At 50.4% G+C, this 17221-nt stretch overlaps 1 protein-coding gene across 4 annotated transcripts in view; it reads left to right on the forward strand.

The window, feature by feature from the left end:
* Nucleotides 1–11425: 11425 nt before the first annotated feature.
* GALNT17 (polypeptide N-acetylgalactosaminyltransferase 17) overlaps nt 11426–17221 on the forward strand; it is a 423891-nt gene continuing 418095 nt past the window's right edge. Inside the window, exon 1 of one of the 4 annotated variants that reach the window (XM_085016911.1) lies at nt 11426–12364. In XM_085016911.1, coding sequence (XP_084873037.1) covers nt 12127–12364 — 238 coding nt within the window. In that variant the 5' untranslated portion in view covers nt 11426–12126. The remainder of the gene's footprint in view (nt 12365–17221) is intronic. The other 3 variants (XM_085016914.1, XM_085016912.1, XM_085016913.1) reach the window with 3 other exon arrangements.

Here is a 17221-nt window from a genome sequence, read left to right on the forward strand (position 1 = left end):
AAAAGATACAAAGAAATCTCTGACCTTCGACATTCCCTTTAAACAATCCACAGTGAGTTTATCATCCGTGGAGTTCCCTAAAGCTGGCTGAGGCTGAAAGTAATAGAGAAAAAGGGAGTTCCCGTCGTGGCGCAGTGGTTAACAAATCTGACTAGGAACCATGAGGTTGCGGGTTCGATCCCTGGCCTTGCTCAGTGGGTTAAGGATCCCGCATGGCCGTGAGCTGTGGTGTAGGTTGCAGATGCGGCTCAGATCCCATGCTGCTGTGGCTCTGGCATAGGCCAGCAGCTATGGCTCCGATTCGACCCCTAGCCTGGGAACCTCCATATGCTGTGGGAGCAGCCCTAGAATAAGCAAACAGACAAAAAAAAAAAAAAAAAAAAAAAAAAAAAAAGTGATAGAAAAAAAGGAGTGCAGTTGCTTTGAGTGTTTCCAGTTCTGGGATGAAGAGGATGGGCAACTTTATTTTCGTCATTCCTACTGAAGCACAGACCGTCTTCTGATAGGAAGGAAACAGCACTTTGGTATAATTTATTCATCCATCTTATTTATTGATGTGTGTGGAAGAAGTTATTGATTGCAATCATGCAATTACACAGAAGCAGTTCCCCAAATCTACAAGATGCTTGGACTTAGTTTCATCCTTCTTGACTTCCATTCTTTGTTCTGGCTTTCCTTTCTTCCTTTTTTTCTTTGAAATTCCTTCAACCCTCTTGTCCTTCTAGGCAAACAGATCAATAAAAAAACACTACTTGATGATGGAATTCCTGTCATGGCTCAGCCGTAATGAACCCGACTCATATCCATGAGGATGCAGGTTCCATCCCTGGCCTTGCTCAGTGGGTTAAGGATCTGGCATTGCCATGAGCTGTGATGTTAAGTAGCAGACGTGGCTCAAATCTTGCATTGCTGTGGCTGTGGTGTTGGCTGGCGGCTACTGCTCTGATTGGATCCCTAGCCTGGGAACTTCTATATGCCTTAAGTGTGACCCTAAAAAGACAAAAATAAATAAATAAATAAATAAAATGTCCCTTGCAAATTTTGAAATGGCATTCTGAAAAATGCAGATTAATACAAGCTCCATATGCTGTGGGGTGACCAAAAAAGAAAAATAAATAAATAAATAAAAAAGGTTTGGAGTTCCCGTTGTGGCGCAGTGGTTGACGAATCCGACTAGGAACCATGAGGTTGCGGGTTCGGTCCCTGCCCTTGCTCAGTGGGTTAACGATCCAGCGTTGCCGTGAGCTGTGGTGTAGGTTGCAGATGCGGCTCGGATCCCGCGTTGCTGTGGCTCTGGCGTAGGCCGGTGGCTACAGCTCCGATAAGACCCCTAGCCTGGGAACCTCCATATGCCGCGGGAGCGGCCCAAGAGATAGCAACAACAACAACAACAAAACAACAACAACAAAAGACAAAAAGACAAAAAAAAAAAAAAAAAAAAAAAGGCTGGCTCTTCCACTTACCAGTTACTGAATATCTGTACCTCAGTTCTCCCAGGTGTTACCTGGGCATGATAATAATAGAACCTACGTTACTGGACCCTTATGAGGATTAGCATGAATTAACATATGTAAAACATTTAGTAAGTTAAAACACTTATATTAAATGTACAACACATAGTGAATGCCTAATAAAGTTTGCTTTTTTACTTTGTGGATATCATTCTCTAAAACACAATTCATTGAGAAGAAACGAGAGTTAGTTTAGTCGAAAAATTATGTAGATAATAATACAGTTGATACGTAAACATGAAAAGAAGGTAAATATATCTATTTGGTAAATATATCCCAACATTTAGTGGCTTAAAGTACAAGAAGCGGATTATTTTCTTCACAATATATGATGTTTCTGATTAGCGAGTGGATTTGCTCCATGTAGTGTTTCAGGGCCCCAGGTTCCCTTAGAATGGAGGCTCTTCCTGCCCCTTTGGGTCTCGTCATCGCCTGCATGGTCAAGGAAGAAGAAGGTGGGTTGTCTTTTCCAGCTGATAGAAAAGGTAAAGACGGGAGTTCTCGTTGTAGCTCAGCAGTAACAAACCCAGCTAGTATCCATGACAACGTAGGTTCAATCCCTGGCCTGGCTCAGTGGGTTAAGAATCCAGCATTGCTGTGAGCTTTGGTGTAGGTCACAGACTTGGCTTGGATCCCATGTTGCTGTGGCGGTGGTGTAGGCCAGCAGCTGCAGCTCTGATTTGGACCCCTAGCTTGGGAACTTCCGTATGCTATGGGTGCAGCCCTAAAAAGACAAGGAAGAAAGAAAGAGGGGGGGGGAGAGAAAGAAAGAGGGAAAGAGGGAAAGAAAGAAAGGGAAAGAAAGAGAAGGAAAAGGTAAAGAGCAGAGCATAAAAGATGCCCACAGCTGTCTTAAAGTCCCTGGGCCAGAAATGGCCACATCTCTTTAGCTCACACTCCTTTGGCTAAAACTTACCTGTTCATGCCTAACTGCCAAGGGAGACCAGGAAGAGGAGTGCAGCTGGGCCCAGGTTTAAATGGACAGCTAGCTGACTCTGAGTGTAAATGACTGAAGTTTGGGAAATACTGCTCTTGGGATTGGTGGTGGGATTCTTCTTAAGACCAGAGCCAAGGAGCAAGACGGTAGATAAGGAATTCCCTGTGACGGGGAAGAGCCAAAGAGTTTTAGGTCCACAGGTAGCTAATACTGAGTTTTACTTTTCTCCCATCTCCACTGAAATCCTCACGGTACACTCTGCTTACAGAAAACCTCTTACATACAATGGCTTTGACTTGGAGGTGCCTGGGGCATAAAGGATGAGGCTGTGATGGGCAGAATAACTCCCCCATAAACCCCACAAAGATACCATCACCCCAATTCCCAGAACTCAGGAATGTATTCGTTTACAGGGTGCAGAGACCTTACAGGTATGATTAAGATTAAAGATCTTGAGGAGTTCCCGTTGTGGCTCAGGCGAAATGAATCCAACTAGCATCCATGAGAATGCGGGTTTTATCCCTGGCTTCACTCAGTGGGTTGAGGATCCGGCATTGCCGTGAGCTGTGGTGTAGGTCACAGAGGCAGCTTGGATCCTGCGTGGCTGTGGCTGTGGTATAAGCTGGCAGGTACAGCTCCAATTCCACCCCTAGCTGGGAACTTCCCTGTGCTGTGGGTGTGGCCCAACAAAAAAAGACACACGCAAAAAAAAGATTAAAGACCTTGAGAGGGGAGAGTGTTCTGGATTTTCCAGGTGGGGCCAGTCTGATCAAAGGAGTCCTCATAACAGAAAATCTTTTCTGTGCTGGTCAGAGAACCGGAGAGAAATGGCCATGGAAGAACTCAGCCTGCCGTTGCTGGCTTTGAAGGTGAAGGAAAGCGCCATGAGCCAAGGAATGCGGGCATCCTTGGGAGGCCAGAAAAGGCAGCAGCCTGGATTCTGACTTAAAGTCTCAAAGAAGATTGTCCTGCCAAGATCTTGATCTTAATCAAATGAGATCCATGTTGGTCGAGCTTCTGATTTACAGGACTGGGGGATAAATCTGTGTTGTTCTAAATCTCTACGTTTATGCTGATTTTTCAGGGCGGAAATAGAAAACGGATACAGGGACCTATGCTCTTGGTTGAGAAGAAATGCCGAAGATGGGCGTGGATCCTGAAAAAGATACTGCCCTGGGGAACCAAGGGTTATGAGCATCAGGTGACAAGGTTGGCCAGGTTAAGGTGAGTATCCCCGAGAATCATACCCTTAGGAGGACAGCCAGAGGCCATTGGTCTTCCTAGAGCAACTGCAACAGAAGATGTTAAAGGAAGGGCTAACCCAGGAGTCTGGAGAACTTGGGGACCATTGAACTGCATGTCCTTGGCCATGGAGTAAGTTAAGGATGGTCAAGGTAAAACCCCGCAAACTCCTCTTCGTCCCAGAAATTCCACCTATACCATGAGAATGCCAGTAACCTTAGGCTTTTCCAAAATACTTGCAGAATGTGTGGGGCTGTTCCACATGAACTATCAAAAAACAAACAAACAAACAAACATGCTTTTCTGGGTATTTTCTGTAAATGAGTTGTTGCATTCAGTTCTTGCAAATAACCCAAGAAGCTGTATTTTCAAAGGCTACGTCTGGAGGCTTCATGGAACCACCCTGCCGAGCTAGTCTTGAGGCCAAGCCACTACCCAAGGAGAGAGGTCCTTGCTCTTTATCAACAAGCAGATACGTAACAAGAAAGGCATTGTGGGAGGTACGGATGCACATTTCATGTGGCTCTGGTGCGGCGGTCAGGTTGTGGACAGAGCAAGCAGAGTCCTTGAAAAAGAGAATGAGAATCTACGGTTTAATAAATGCCTCCAGTTTGCTCTTCTCTGACCCCAAGTACCCACACCTGCTCTTGGTTACTGGCCCAGGACTTGTCAGGTGGACCAGAGCTGGCACGAGGGCTGGATGGAGTCCGGGAGTGGGGAGTGGGGCTGAGGCCCCTTGGGTTGGAGGGGCTTCGTTGCTGCCCCTTTCATGGATGGTTCCAGCCCCTGGTCATCCCTTTTCTTTCCGTGTTGCCTGGTTCCCTCCAGCCAGGGTCCTTCTGATCCATGTCAGCATCACACAGCATCTAGGTGAGTAGATGAGAGACATTCCAATATTTTATTTCTATGCACCCACTTTGCAAGCCACTGCTGCTCCGGGTCAGAGGAGTAGATCCTGGGGTGTAGAGTGTGGCCTACATCTCTCTGACAGGTGGACTTACTCTTTCTTAGTTGTAGAAATTTTAATGAGTAATGAAAACCAACCTTTATTAAGTGAGGAGAGGCTGAAATACAAACAATGGCCAGACCCTATGTGACCAAAGATCTCTGACCCAAAAGCTCTCCAGTCACCAGCCTGGGAAACCCAACCATGGGCTCAAGATGGTCAGGACTTGGTCACTAATGGCCAGCATCCCTAATACATATTTTTTTCTTATTCAGCCGCCCCTGTGGCATATAGAAGTTCCCGGGCCAGAGAATGAATCTGAGCCAGAGCTGCAACCTATGCCACAGTTGCAGCAACGCTGGATCCTTAACCCATTGCATCTTGCTGGGGATCCAGCTGGCGCCTCCACAGAGGCAAGGCAGATCATGAACCCACCGGCCACAGCTTCCCCTAATTTTTGTTCCCGCTTCCAATTTAGGACCAGTCAAAGAAAGACAGATTTGCTCCCTTAGCCAATGGCAGAGGAAGCCCCCTTCTAGTTATCCTGCCTCTACCTCCCCCAGACCAATAGTCTTCTACCAGGGCATATCTGAGAGCCATCCCTTTTTGCACTATAAAGCCCTCCTCTCCTCCACCTGCCTTTGAGTCTCTGCCAAACACAAGTGAGGGTGGCTGACTCCCGTGCAATAGAAAGCACTGAATAGGGTTAACGATCTGGCGTTGCCATGAGCTGTGGTGTAGGTTGCAGACGCGGCTTGGATCCCGCGTTGCTGTGGCTCTGGCGGCTACAGCTCCGATTCGACCCCTAGCCTGGGATCTTCCATATGCCGCGGGAGCGGCCCAAGAAATAGCAAAATGACAAAAAAAAAAAAAAAAGTAAGCACTGAATATACAGCCTCCTTTGCTTGACCTCCTTGGATGGTCTTTGTTTATTTCCATAGTGATTATTGCATATCCCCAGCCCCATGCTAGGTGATTTACATGTATTTATCCTGGCAACTTCCTGAGGTAGTATTTTGGATATTATTCCTGTGTTACAGCTGGAGAAACAGATGATACCCAGAGAAGTTAGGTAACTTGCTCAGAATCACACAGCTAATTAATAAGCAGCAAGGCCGGGCTGATGGGTATGCAGTGGCTGGAACACAGCGCAGCCCTCAGCACACTCAGCGGCTTGGTCTCGCTCTGTTTATTGATGATCCCTCATAGCCTTTCCCCACGTTACTGTGAATCCTTGAAGTGGGGGAAAGGAAGGGGAAGGGATGGATTCATATCTTTTTTTTTCTTTAAAAAAAACTCTAGTGAAATAAGCCAGACAGAGAAAGACTAATACTATATGATCTCTCATATGTGGAATCTGAAAACAAAAACCTGGAGTTCCCAGGTGGCACAGTGGGTTAAGGATCTGGCATTGTCACTGCTGTAGCTTGGGTTGCTATTGTGGTACGGGTTCAGTCCCCGGCCTGGGAACTTCCACATCATGCGAGTGTGGCCAAAAACAAACCCAGCCCCCACCCAAACCCAAAACCCAGAATCACAGATACAGAGAACAGATTGGTGATTGCCAGAGGCGGGGTGTGTGATGGGGGAAGCGGGGGAAGGTAGTCAAAGGGTACACACTTCCAGTTATAAGAAAAATAAGTCATGGGGGTGTGGTGTACAGCACAGTGACTAGAGTTAATAATACTCTTGTGTATTTTTTTTTTTTTTTTTTTTGGCCATTTCTTGGGCTGCTCCCATAGCATATGGAGGTTCCCAGGCTAGGGGTCAAATCGGAGCTGTAGCCGCCAGCCTACGCCACAGCCACAGCAACGCGGGATCCGAGCCAAGTCTGTGACCTACACCACAGCTCACGGCAACGCCAGATCCTTAACCCACTGAGCAAGGCCAGGGATCGAACCCGCCTCCTCATGGTTCCTAGTCAGATTCGTTAACTACTGCACAACGACAGGAACTCTTTGTATTATTATTATTACTATTATTATTATAGGGCTCGAATCTGAGCTACAGCTGCCAGCCACAGCTGCAGACACAGCAACACGGGATCCAAGCTGTGTCTGCAACTTACACCACAGCTCACGGCAACGCCAGATCCCCGACCCACTGAGCCAGGCCAGGGATCAAACCCTACCCTCATGGATACTAGTTGGATTCGTTTCTGCTGCACCACAACGGGACCTTCCTGTTTTGTATATTTGTATGTTGCTAAGAGAGAAGATCTTAAAAGTTCTCATCACAGGAAAAATAATCTGTAATTCTGTATGGCGTTGGATGTTAACTAGACTTCTTGGTGAGCCTTTCACAGTATAAACACATACTGAATCATGATATGGTACACCTGGAACTAACATGCGGGTGTATGCCAATCACATCTCAATTTAAAAAAATCAAATAACTCCAGGATCTGCAGCAATGGTTAGGGTTTTATGAGACTGAAGACTCCAATTCTCTGCTTCTGGCAATGGTAAACAGATCGGCAAAACCTCTGTAGAAAGATGAACCCTGGTTTTCCTTGATGAACCTCCAAGTATTTTTAACATCAGTGATGGGTTAAGGTGAGATATGAGAGGCTTTTAACAGGCAATCAAAGGCAAACACAGACAAGTAAGGGCTGCATATCATGTGAACCATGGTTGATGAGTGAAAAATGTATTTGGAATCAAAATCCTTGATGAACTTTGGGCTGAAACACATCAATCTTCTTCCTTTCAGTTTGCTAAATAAACAAACATACTAATAAACCTCTTTTGCAAAATATCTGTAGTTTAACTGAATTTTATTTTTTTCTTTTTATGGCAGCACCTGCGGCATACAGAAGCTCCCAAACTAGGGGCTGAATCAGAGCTGCAAGCTGCAGGCCTGTGCCATAGCCATAGCAACATGGGATCCAAGCTGCACTGCAAACTTTGTTGCAGCTTGAGGCAACACTGGATCCTTAACCCACTGACCATGGCCACGGATTGAACCTGCATCCTCCTGGACACAATGTAGGGTTCTTAACCCACTGAGCCACAATCGGAACTCCAAAACTTCTTATTTTATTTTATTTTGTTCACATGTTAAAACTCTTCATTTGCATATTTAAAAAACTGTGCATTCCAATAATTAAAATCATTTGAACAACAACAAAATGGCACTCCGCTTAAACTGCATTTTACAGCCTGCAGGGCACCTTGGACCAGCTCGCTTTTCACTCTAAATTCCACCCAGCTTCCTCCTTCACCAACATGCAAGTTCTTTTCCTTCCCTGCCAGCCACACAGGCAGAGGGGAGAGGCAGGCACAGCCTTCGTGTCAGTAGTTCTCCATTCTTTGATGTGCAAAGGGGCAGCACAGTCATTTAAACTTGATCCAACCTCTTTGCATCTTACAAAGTTCAACAGCTAAAAGAAGTAAAATAAGAAGGCAATGTCTGTGGAATGCACAGTGCACACTGGTGGCATGGGCCTCTCTATATGACTCGCCTGCTTGCTTCTCCTGTTCTTTTGAAGCCAGTGGATTTTTCTCTTGTGTTTCTGTCATCTTCAATTTCGACTTACTGAATTTCTCAATCTCAGCCACACGGGGTTTGTCAGACATGGTTGCAGAGGAAGCGGAGCAAGGCGTGAGCAAGAAGAATCCAGTCTATGCAGGGGCCACTGCCGAGGGCCCCACATTTCTTAAAGTTGGGAACTGATGTGCTTCTCGGTAACAGGTGGCATAAAAGCCAGATCCCGTGGTGAGCAGGCCACACAGCCGCTAAGGTCTAATTTTGTTGGTTTTCCTAGCTGGATCGAGGGCAAATGGTGTGTAGACAGATGGCAGTCTTTGATTGAGGGAAGTCACCTACCCCTCTGAGAACCTCCGAATGTGGGGCAACTGATGACTCTGTAAATGGGTCCTTTAATCTTTGTGCAAGTAGTTTAAGCGGCTAGGTGTGCTCCTTTGGGGCCTGAGAATATACTCAGCAGGCAGAAGCTATTTAGTTCCATTCCTTCCCATCAGTGCAAACTTCATTCATACAAGCATGTTGGCTTTAGTCCAGAGTTTTCTTTCTTCCATCAAGTTATGTGAGCATCCGGAGATCTCCGTCAACCTTGTGTGTCTTGGCACCACTGAGTTCATAAGCAGCTGGCATACAATAAATGTATTCGGCTGATTATGTTTTTGCATAGCTAACATCTGCCAGGCAGGTTCTTCAATTTTTGGTGGCAGTAACCACATTGGGAATCTGATGGAAGTTATGAGTCTTTCCTCCTGAGAAACGTCCGTATGACACACACACACACACACACACATTTTTACATCTGATTAAGGGGTGTTTATGGACTACTGAAGTCTACTTCAGACACCTCTGGGGAGAGGAGCTGATTAGGGACACGGAATGGTGGGTTTGAGCAGAATGAACGATCCAGCTCGAGGTATACCCCACCAACTGGTAAGGTCCCCAAACTTTGGGATGATGTGATTTTTCCCTAGGTGCCCTCTCTTGCCTGGGTGAGATTATTCGGATATGGGGATTGCCAAGCAAGAGGCCGTAGGGAATGTACAAGCATGTGTGTGACTCGTGGCCACCGCTGGGAATGTGTTTGAAATAACTGAGTAATTAGAACTCAAGAGAAACCAGGAAGGGGAAAGAAAAACTCAGGAGGGGATAGAAAGGCTTAGACACTTGTGTAGGGGAGAGGGGTTCCTAGTGGCTGGAGCATACATTTAGTTGGAATTGAACATAGGAAGGCAGCAGGCACGGAGTGGAATTTATTGCAGGATTGCAGGAGTACAGAACTTCTATGTGATGACAGGGTTATGACCGTGACAGCGGATCATTCATTGAGTCTAGAGTGTCAGATGACCTTTACGAATGGAGAAGCTGTCCAGGGGGGCATGTGGAAGGTGAGGGGAGAAACCTGTAAGGTGCACACATAATAAGATCAGAGGTTAAGTTGGGCAGGGACCTCTCTGGCTTTAGAGGGAGAAAAGAAAGCTCACTGAAGCTGAATCTTGCCTGGAAGTGTCTCCATCATTCTGAAGCCATTTCCTCTCCTTTGCTTCCTGTTTCCTTTGCCCAAATGTGCATATGCCTGGGAGTCACATCCATCACAGTTTAGAGCCTCTTACTACTGGGAAATGCTAGCCCAAAGCCTCAGCCTCCCCAGCTGCAGTCCTGTGGCTGAATGAATGCTCAAAAATTATTTTTGCAGAAGCTTCCCTTCATTGTGCTAGCTTCCATCCAAGTGTGGTTCTAATCACACCTAACTCAACTGGGTATTCAGTGAGATAACATGGAGACAGTACTGGGCCCTGTAGCTGACTTATCATAACTGCTCAATGACTCAGGTTTCTTGCTACTCAGCCGCTTTCTTGCCCAATGCGTGTGGTTAGAAACTGACTCTTGTGGTTTTGATGTGGCTTTTGCATCTAACAATTGTGTATTCACAGTCTTGTAGATTATACAAAGCCAAACCTACTGAACCCAGACACGCAGTTCCAAGGGAATGAAATTAAAAGATGGCTATATTTTTTCATTCACTTTTATATATGAAGACCAACATTTAAAATAATAAACCAGCAGCAAAACAAAACACACAATCCCAACAGTACCAAGAAAAAAAAAAAAACTTTAATAAGATCGAAACTGTGAGGTGGAAACCATCAGTTTTACTGGGCTTCACTGCCCAATCTTTTTTAGTTGGCAGCCTGATTTCTTTTTCAGGCCCAAGGAATGAAATGGATCAACACGGGGGGTTTTGAATTCCAGCATGTGGGGCTCCTGGCTTTGGGAAGAGGAAGAGATCTCGGATATCCAGTAGTCAAAATATGTTTCTCATGATAAAATGCATATAGAGGTGGGGATGCACCCAGAAGGTGTAACCTGGACGGTGAGAATTTTCACGCGGAGGGAACCCACTCAGCTCACTAACACCCGGCCTGGCTCCCAAAGTAACAATCCGAGTCTCCAGGCCAGATTTTCCCTCTAGCCATTCTTGGCCACGCAGAGCGGAGCTGCGAGCACACAGAAAGGGATGTCTTCATCGCCAACCGGGATGGAACAAACCCACCCGTTCCGGGAGTGCTGAAAACCAAAGGGTCCCTCCAGCACCGGCGGCCGCCAACATGACTTGACTGTCCCCATCCCGCGCGGCCCGCACTCTCCAGGCGCCCCCACCATTTCCGGGTGCGCGCGCACGAGCGGGCGAGCGGGGGAGCTGTGCGCTCCGCAGCCTCCGGGCGGCGGCGGCCGACAGGCTCGCGGGGAGAGGAGTGGCCAGGGGCGGCGGAGGAGGAGCTGGCGCCGCAGCCGGTCCCCTCTGGCCGCGCCCCGCCCTCCGCCGCCACCTGCGCGTCTCCTCCGGGGTCTCGCGCCACGGGACTGTGAGGGCTCATCCTGCCGCAGCGGCGATATCACTGCGTCCGCCAATTAGGAGACTCGGCGTTTGGTTCCTTGGGACGCGGGAAGAGCGGCGCTGCCGGTTCTGGCGAGCAGAGGGTGCGCCGGCGCGCGTCCCTCCCCGCCGCGCCCCCCGCGACGTTAGCGGAGGGGGTACAGAACTGCTGTGACTTTTGAGGTCCGACTCCTCCTTCTGGCTAGCTTCCCGACGCGCCAGCTCGGAGAGAGGCCAGTGTGACCGGCAGGCCCCGAAGGCTCACTGCGTGGGCTCGGGACTTGGAACGTGTCCGGGAGCCCGCGGCGCTGTGCGCGCTGGTGAGTTTAGCAGCGGGGTGGGGTGTCCCCCGGCGCGAGGGGCGGAGAGGACGTCGCGCTCTGCCCCTTAGCCCGCCCCCTAGTGCTGCCCCCACTTTGAGAGTAACTGAGACTTGAGCGTGACTGCGGAGCCGCGAGGATGCGGGCGACCGGCGCGGGCTTTTCATCACCCCGGCGTGATGGAGCGGGTCGGTGAGCGGAACAAAGGCGCCCGCCCGAAGGAGCCGGTCCTCGGCTGAAGATCGCTGGCCGCTCCCCGCGACGGCCGCCTGCGGACTAGGGTGGTGGCTGTGCGGCCCGAGGCGCGGCGCGCTTCCCCGCGGGCAGGCGCCTGAGCCGGGCACCTGCGCGCCGCTCCCGCCGCGGCGCCGGGGCAGCCCCGCCTGCTGGCCCGCGGGCCCCGGAGGTCCGCTGCTCCCTCAGCCCTGCTCCCGGCTGCCCAAGGTCCAGCGGCTAACCACTTGCTGGTGCAGAGGAGAGACCACCATCCCCCCGCCCTCCCCGCCCCGGGCCCTTCACCGAGAAGCCGAGGCTCCTGGTAGGGGCCGCGCGCCGTGGACTGAGTAGACATCTCGGGGAGCACTTCGGCAGACCGAGCGCTTCCATGTGAGCCTTTTTGGTCTCCCCATCTACCGCCCCCTCCTCCCAACCGCCTCGGCTGCCCGAGCCTCCACGCCGAGAGGCCGGGAGCGGCTGGGGTCCTCGCCAGCCGTCCGGAGCGCGAGGCTCGCACAGCCCCCGGCTGCCCCGCGCCTCGCCGGAGCCCGAGGGGGCGCGGGTCCGGGGCGAGGGCCGGCCGCGCGTGTTTGATGGCTTCACTGAGAAGAGTCAAAGTGCTGCTGGTGTTGAACTTGATAGCAGTGGCCGGCTTCGTGCTCTTCCTGGCTAAGTGCCGGCCCATATCGGTGCGCAGCGGAGACGCCTTCCACGAAATTCGGCCGCGCGCCGAGGCGGCCAACCTTAGTGCGCACAGCGCGAGCCCCATCCAGGATGCGGTCCTGAAGCGCCTCTCGCTGCTCGAGGACATTGTCTACCGGCAACTGAATGGTAAGGACGCTCGCGGGTGCCCATGGGGTTCAGCGCGGGCGGGCAGGGCACCCGGTGCATCCCGGGGGGGCCCTGAGCTCGGTGTGGAAGGCAGGCACTTCCTGGCTCCCGCGCGCTCCCTTTTCCTCTCCTTGCCCATTCTCAGGCAGGAGGCCGGGGCTGCTGGAAAGAATTACCTGCTTCATTTTTTTATACTTTAGCTGTAAGTTTGCTTCTGTCGTGGAAAGAGGTCAGCGCCGGATCCTCACGTGCAGGCATCATTACCTGGCGACTCTGGTCCAAGTGCAGAAACTAGCCACGCGGCCAAATGGGACAGGAGGCGCGGGCCACTTAAGGGGAGCAAAAGCTCTTACAGCTTAGCGTTTGGTGGGGGATCGGAAAGGCAGGGGCAATGGCGGGCTTAAATGTCTGTAAAAGTAAAGGCCTCAGGTCTGGAGCGAACGCGCTTGGGTGGTAGGTTGGAGGGATGTCTCTGTGAGGATGGCGGCACAGCGAGTAATGAGGACTCCTCCCTTCCCGCCGCTGCCTCGGTGAGGCTGCTATTAAAAACACGCTGGATTTCTCTCCCAGAGCTGCCTGAGGGCAGTTGCTGAAGTTCCGCGTGGATTGGGGGAGCAGGTTTTTCGGGAGTGTAGCAAAGAGAGGTGTGCCATCCAATTAAAGATAGTTGTCAGAATCGGTCCCATCGAAAATGTTCTTCTCAGTGCTTCAGGAGAAGAGGGAGATTTTTTTCATGTGCTCTGGTCACATCTGGTCCAGGGACTGATGGGTCTTTGGACACTTGGTACCCCCAAGGTCATAGTGTTATCTGCTCGAGTATGAGCAGCTCTCCAGAGTCCATTGGCCACTCAATGCTAATGATAATAATAATGGGTGGATCACTGGACACAGGGCGAAGATGTTACAAGTGCATTAGCTCATTGAATGTTCACATCAGTCCAGAGAGGTTCATCCCATCCCCGTATCAGAAATGAAAACAGGAGGCTTGGAGAGGTTTTCTAAGTTGCCTGGTGTCCTGCTGCTAGTAAGGGGTAGAGTCTGGAGTCGGAACTCCTTGTCTGGTTGACCAGAGAGTCTGTGTTCTTGACAGCTTCTCTCTCCTGTCTCTCCCAATTTGTAAGGAGCCTTCATTTGGATGACAAAAAGATTCTGCACTAGTGAGACCCTACTCAACTGCTGTCTTCCCTGCAGTGGGGAGAGGGATCACGCCCAGTGGCAGGCAGAGAGGAGGCCAGCATCCTGCTCCCTTCCTGCTTTTCAGTGATCCCTTCTGGGCCCTTCCAGGTGGGATGTGGTCTGATTTCCAAGCGCTCTTTGCCAGGAACCCCTTGGTCTCCTCGATGTTATTCAACAAGTATCCATGGGGATGCCTTGAACTTGTATCTGCGGTGGGAAGCTGCCGTCCCACTGACCCTTGGCAGACAGTGTGGCCTGGCTGTGGGGTGATCTGCGCGGGTCATGTGGGAGCTCTTCTCCTGCATGTCAAAAAAAGCAAGGCACAGAATGAAACAAAAGCCCACAGTTCATTTCTGGAGGAATTGGATGCTTATGGCATGGGTCTTATTATTGTGCCCAGATATGTGCCATAGACCAATCCATAGGACCCAAAAGAGAGAGCAAGAGAGCCTGGTTCCTTCACGGTCAGGCCAGGGACACAAGTCCGTTCAATTAGGAAGCTAAATAAGATATAGTCACCCCCGCCCCCAGTGCTCCAAATGGGAATAATACCATTCTAAGTGGTATTTACTAAGGGCCACAGACACTCATGGGCTCATTTAGTCCTGACAGCGTCCCTAGGAGATAGGTGTTGGTAAGTAGCCTACAGTCACCCAGCTAGGGGGTAGTAGAGCTGGGAAGTGAACTTGGACAGTCTGGTTTCAGAATTGAGGCTTTTAGCTGCTGTGCCAAATTGTCTCAGTTTGGGATGTGCATTTGAGCCACGGGGAGGGCTTGTTCAGGCACACATTTCTAGACCCCACCCACAGGGTCTCTGATTCAGTAGTTGGGAGGGAGGGGAGGCTGAGCCTTGGCATTTCTGACATGCTTGTGGCCCCAACCCTGGCCCAGTGCCCTCTGCTGCCTGCACCAGGCGGAGCAAAGAGGAAAACCCATTTGCCCATTGGTTGGAGAGAGGCGGGGGGTGGGGGGCGGGGGGTGGGGGACTTGCCTCTGATGGCCAGCAGGAGTGGGTGTGTGTCTGGCTTAATTCCCTGTGTATTCTTCTGCCCTATAAGCAATTCCCTTGGGGTGGGGGCGGAGGCTTCTGCCTCTTGGGACTGGTTGGGTCAGGCACTGTGAGCTGGGAAGACTGAGTTTTCTTGGCTCGCAGCCTCTGAAGAGGCGCTGGCAGGAAGGCTGGATGGAGAACTTTTGCTGGGCAAGCCAGGAATTGAAGTTGCAACTAGGTGGATGTTATTCGCTTGGTTTCAAGGATAATTTGTAGTGACATGTAGCCTGGAGGAAGAGGGCAGGGAAAAGTCATGAAATGGAGCGTCCTCTTCCCCCCAGCAACCCCCCCACCCCATCCCTGCCGCCCCACCCAGCCCTGGACTCTGTCCTCTGCCTGTGCTTGTTTTGGTGAGGTGTGTTCCACCTGTTGATGCTGTAGGCATGCTGGGTTCTACAGATGGAAGAGGCCACCTGGGAGATGGGAGCTGGGGTCCCTGTCCACGTGTTCTGCAGCCTGTCTCCACCCTTCCAAGGGAAGGAGGAGAAGGAGATCTTGACCTTGGTGGTTATTTGCTCCTTGGGAATTAGTGGCGGGCCACTTGGGGCCAGCCCCTTGGGAACTCCCGAGGGGGAGCTGGTGTTTTAATGATGGCTCTGATTTCTTAAAACTTGTCTATGGACTCTTAGGAAGCTCACGCAGGAGCGACACAGCACAGCTGTCTCCAGGCTCTCTCATGCCTGAAACAGGTTTCCTTGGGTGACCTGAGAGGGGTTCCCTGGGCTTGGGGGGCCAGGGGTGACCCAGACTTCCTCAGAACTGGCCTCTTTGCTAAGACTCTTGGCTCTTGCCTTTTGAAAAACAGTCACAAGTTGTTACACTTTTGTTTTTCTTTCTTTCTTTCTTTCTTTCTTTCTTTCTTTCTTTCTTTCTTTCTTTCTTTCTTTATTTTTTGCTTTTTAGGGCTGCGCCTCTGGAATATGGAAGTTTCCAGGCTAGGAGTTGAATTGGAGCTGCAGCTGCCGGCCTACGCCACAGCCACAGCAACGCAGGATCCGAGCCATGTCTGTGTCCTATACCACAGCTCTCAGCAATGCCAGAGCCCTGACCCCACTGAGGGCTCATACTTGTTGGCCGGATTCGTAATCCACTGAGCCACAATGGGAACTCCCATTTTTTTTTGTTTTTTGTTTTCCTTTTTTTTTTTTTTTTTTAAGCATTTTAGGGCCACCCCTGCGGCATATGGAAATTCCCAGGCTAGGGATTGAATCAGAGCTGTAGCCGCTGGTCTACAGCACAGCCATAGCAATGCGGGATCTGAGCCACATCTGGGACCTACACCACAGCTCATGGCAACGCTTGATCCTTAACCCACTGAGCAAGGCCAGGGATCGAACCCACATCCTCGTGGATACGATTCAGTTTCGTTACCGCTGAGTCACAATGGGAACTCTTGTTTTTTGTTTTTCTTAATATAGGCTGAAAAGGACCCTTTAAAGTGAAAGTGGAAGAGCTGGTATGGAGGGAACAGCACACAGAGATGAGTTCATTTTCTCCTCTCCAGACTCTCTCTTGCCTCTGCCCTTCCGTTCTTTCCATTAGGCCCCCTCTGCTGACCCTCACTGCTGCTGCAAGGCTCTTAACCCAGGGCTCTGACTCTCATCTCCCACCCCTCCTTTTAGTGGTTCCAGCTGAGTGGAAAGCACGGCTTCCAAAGGGCCTGAGATCTCCCAGAGGCTTTCTGTTTCCTAAGGAACCCTGGTCAAGCCTGAAGGCTGACAGTCAGGGCTGGGCATCGCCAGCCTGTGATTCTAGCCTGGGCCAGGGCCTTCGCCGTCTTAAGCCAGACTGATCTCCTTGCTGAAATAACCTGATATTTGTCTTAGGTTCAGGTCCAGTCTTTGAGAAGTACTAGTTGTCCTGGTTGGCGCTCCCTGCCTTCTTTCTACATTCATCCATCCTTTAAAGCTTGGCTCAAGGTCACCACCTGGGTGTGGGCGATTGTGCCAAGCCACACGGTCTGAGCTTTTCCTGCTCCAGGGTCCTTGAAGCTTTCCTGTCAGTGTCCGTTTGCACCCATGGCTTCTACTTTTGTGCCTCCTTGGCTTTATCTTTTGAGGCCAGAACTGGACTGCAGGCTTTTTAAGGGCTCGATTCATATTTTGGACGTTTTCATAACAGCTTCAACATCTGCCGAAGCACCTTGAACATTGTGTGGGCATCAAGGCTTTACTAGTGGATTAATTGGATGGGAGCTAGTTTTAGAAGGTAAATGCAGAGTTCCCATAGTGGCTTAGCAGTAATGAACTGGACTACGATCCATGAGGATGCAGGTTCGATTCCTGGTCTCGCTCAATGGGTTAAGGATCCAGCATGGCTGTGGCTGTGGTGCAGGCCGGCCGCTGTAGCTCTGATTCAGCTCCTAGCCTGGGAACCTGCACATGCCATGGGTGCAGCCCAAAAAGCAAAAGAAAAAAAAGGAAGGAGAAGGTAAGGGATAGCTGCAGAGAAAGTCATCTGGACACTGTGAAGACTGGATTGGAGCGTTCCCGTCATGGCTCAGCAGTAACGAACCCAACTTGTATCCATGAGGGCGAAGGTTTGCTCCCTGGCCTCGCTCAGTGGGTTAAGGATCTGGTATTGCCGTGAGCTGTGGTGTAGGTTGCAGACGTGGCTCGGATCCCGCGTTG

The sequence above is a fragment of the Sus scrofa genome, chromosome 3, assembly GCF_054392235.1.
Source record: "Sus scrofa isolate SSC_HxYL_T2T_F1_AM1 chromosome 3, Sscrofa_HxYL_maternal_Yorkshire_Landrace_v2.0, whole genome shotgun sequence".
Lineage (NCBI taxonomy): Eukaryota > Metazoa > Chordata > Mammalia > Artiodactyla > Suidae > Sus > Sus scrofa.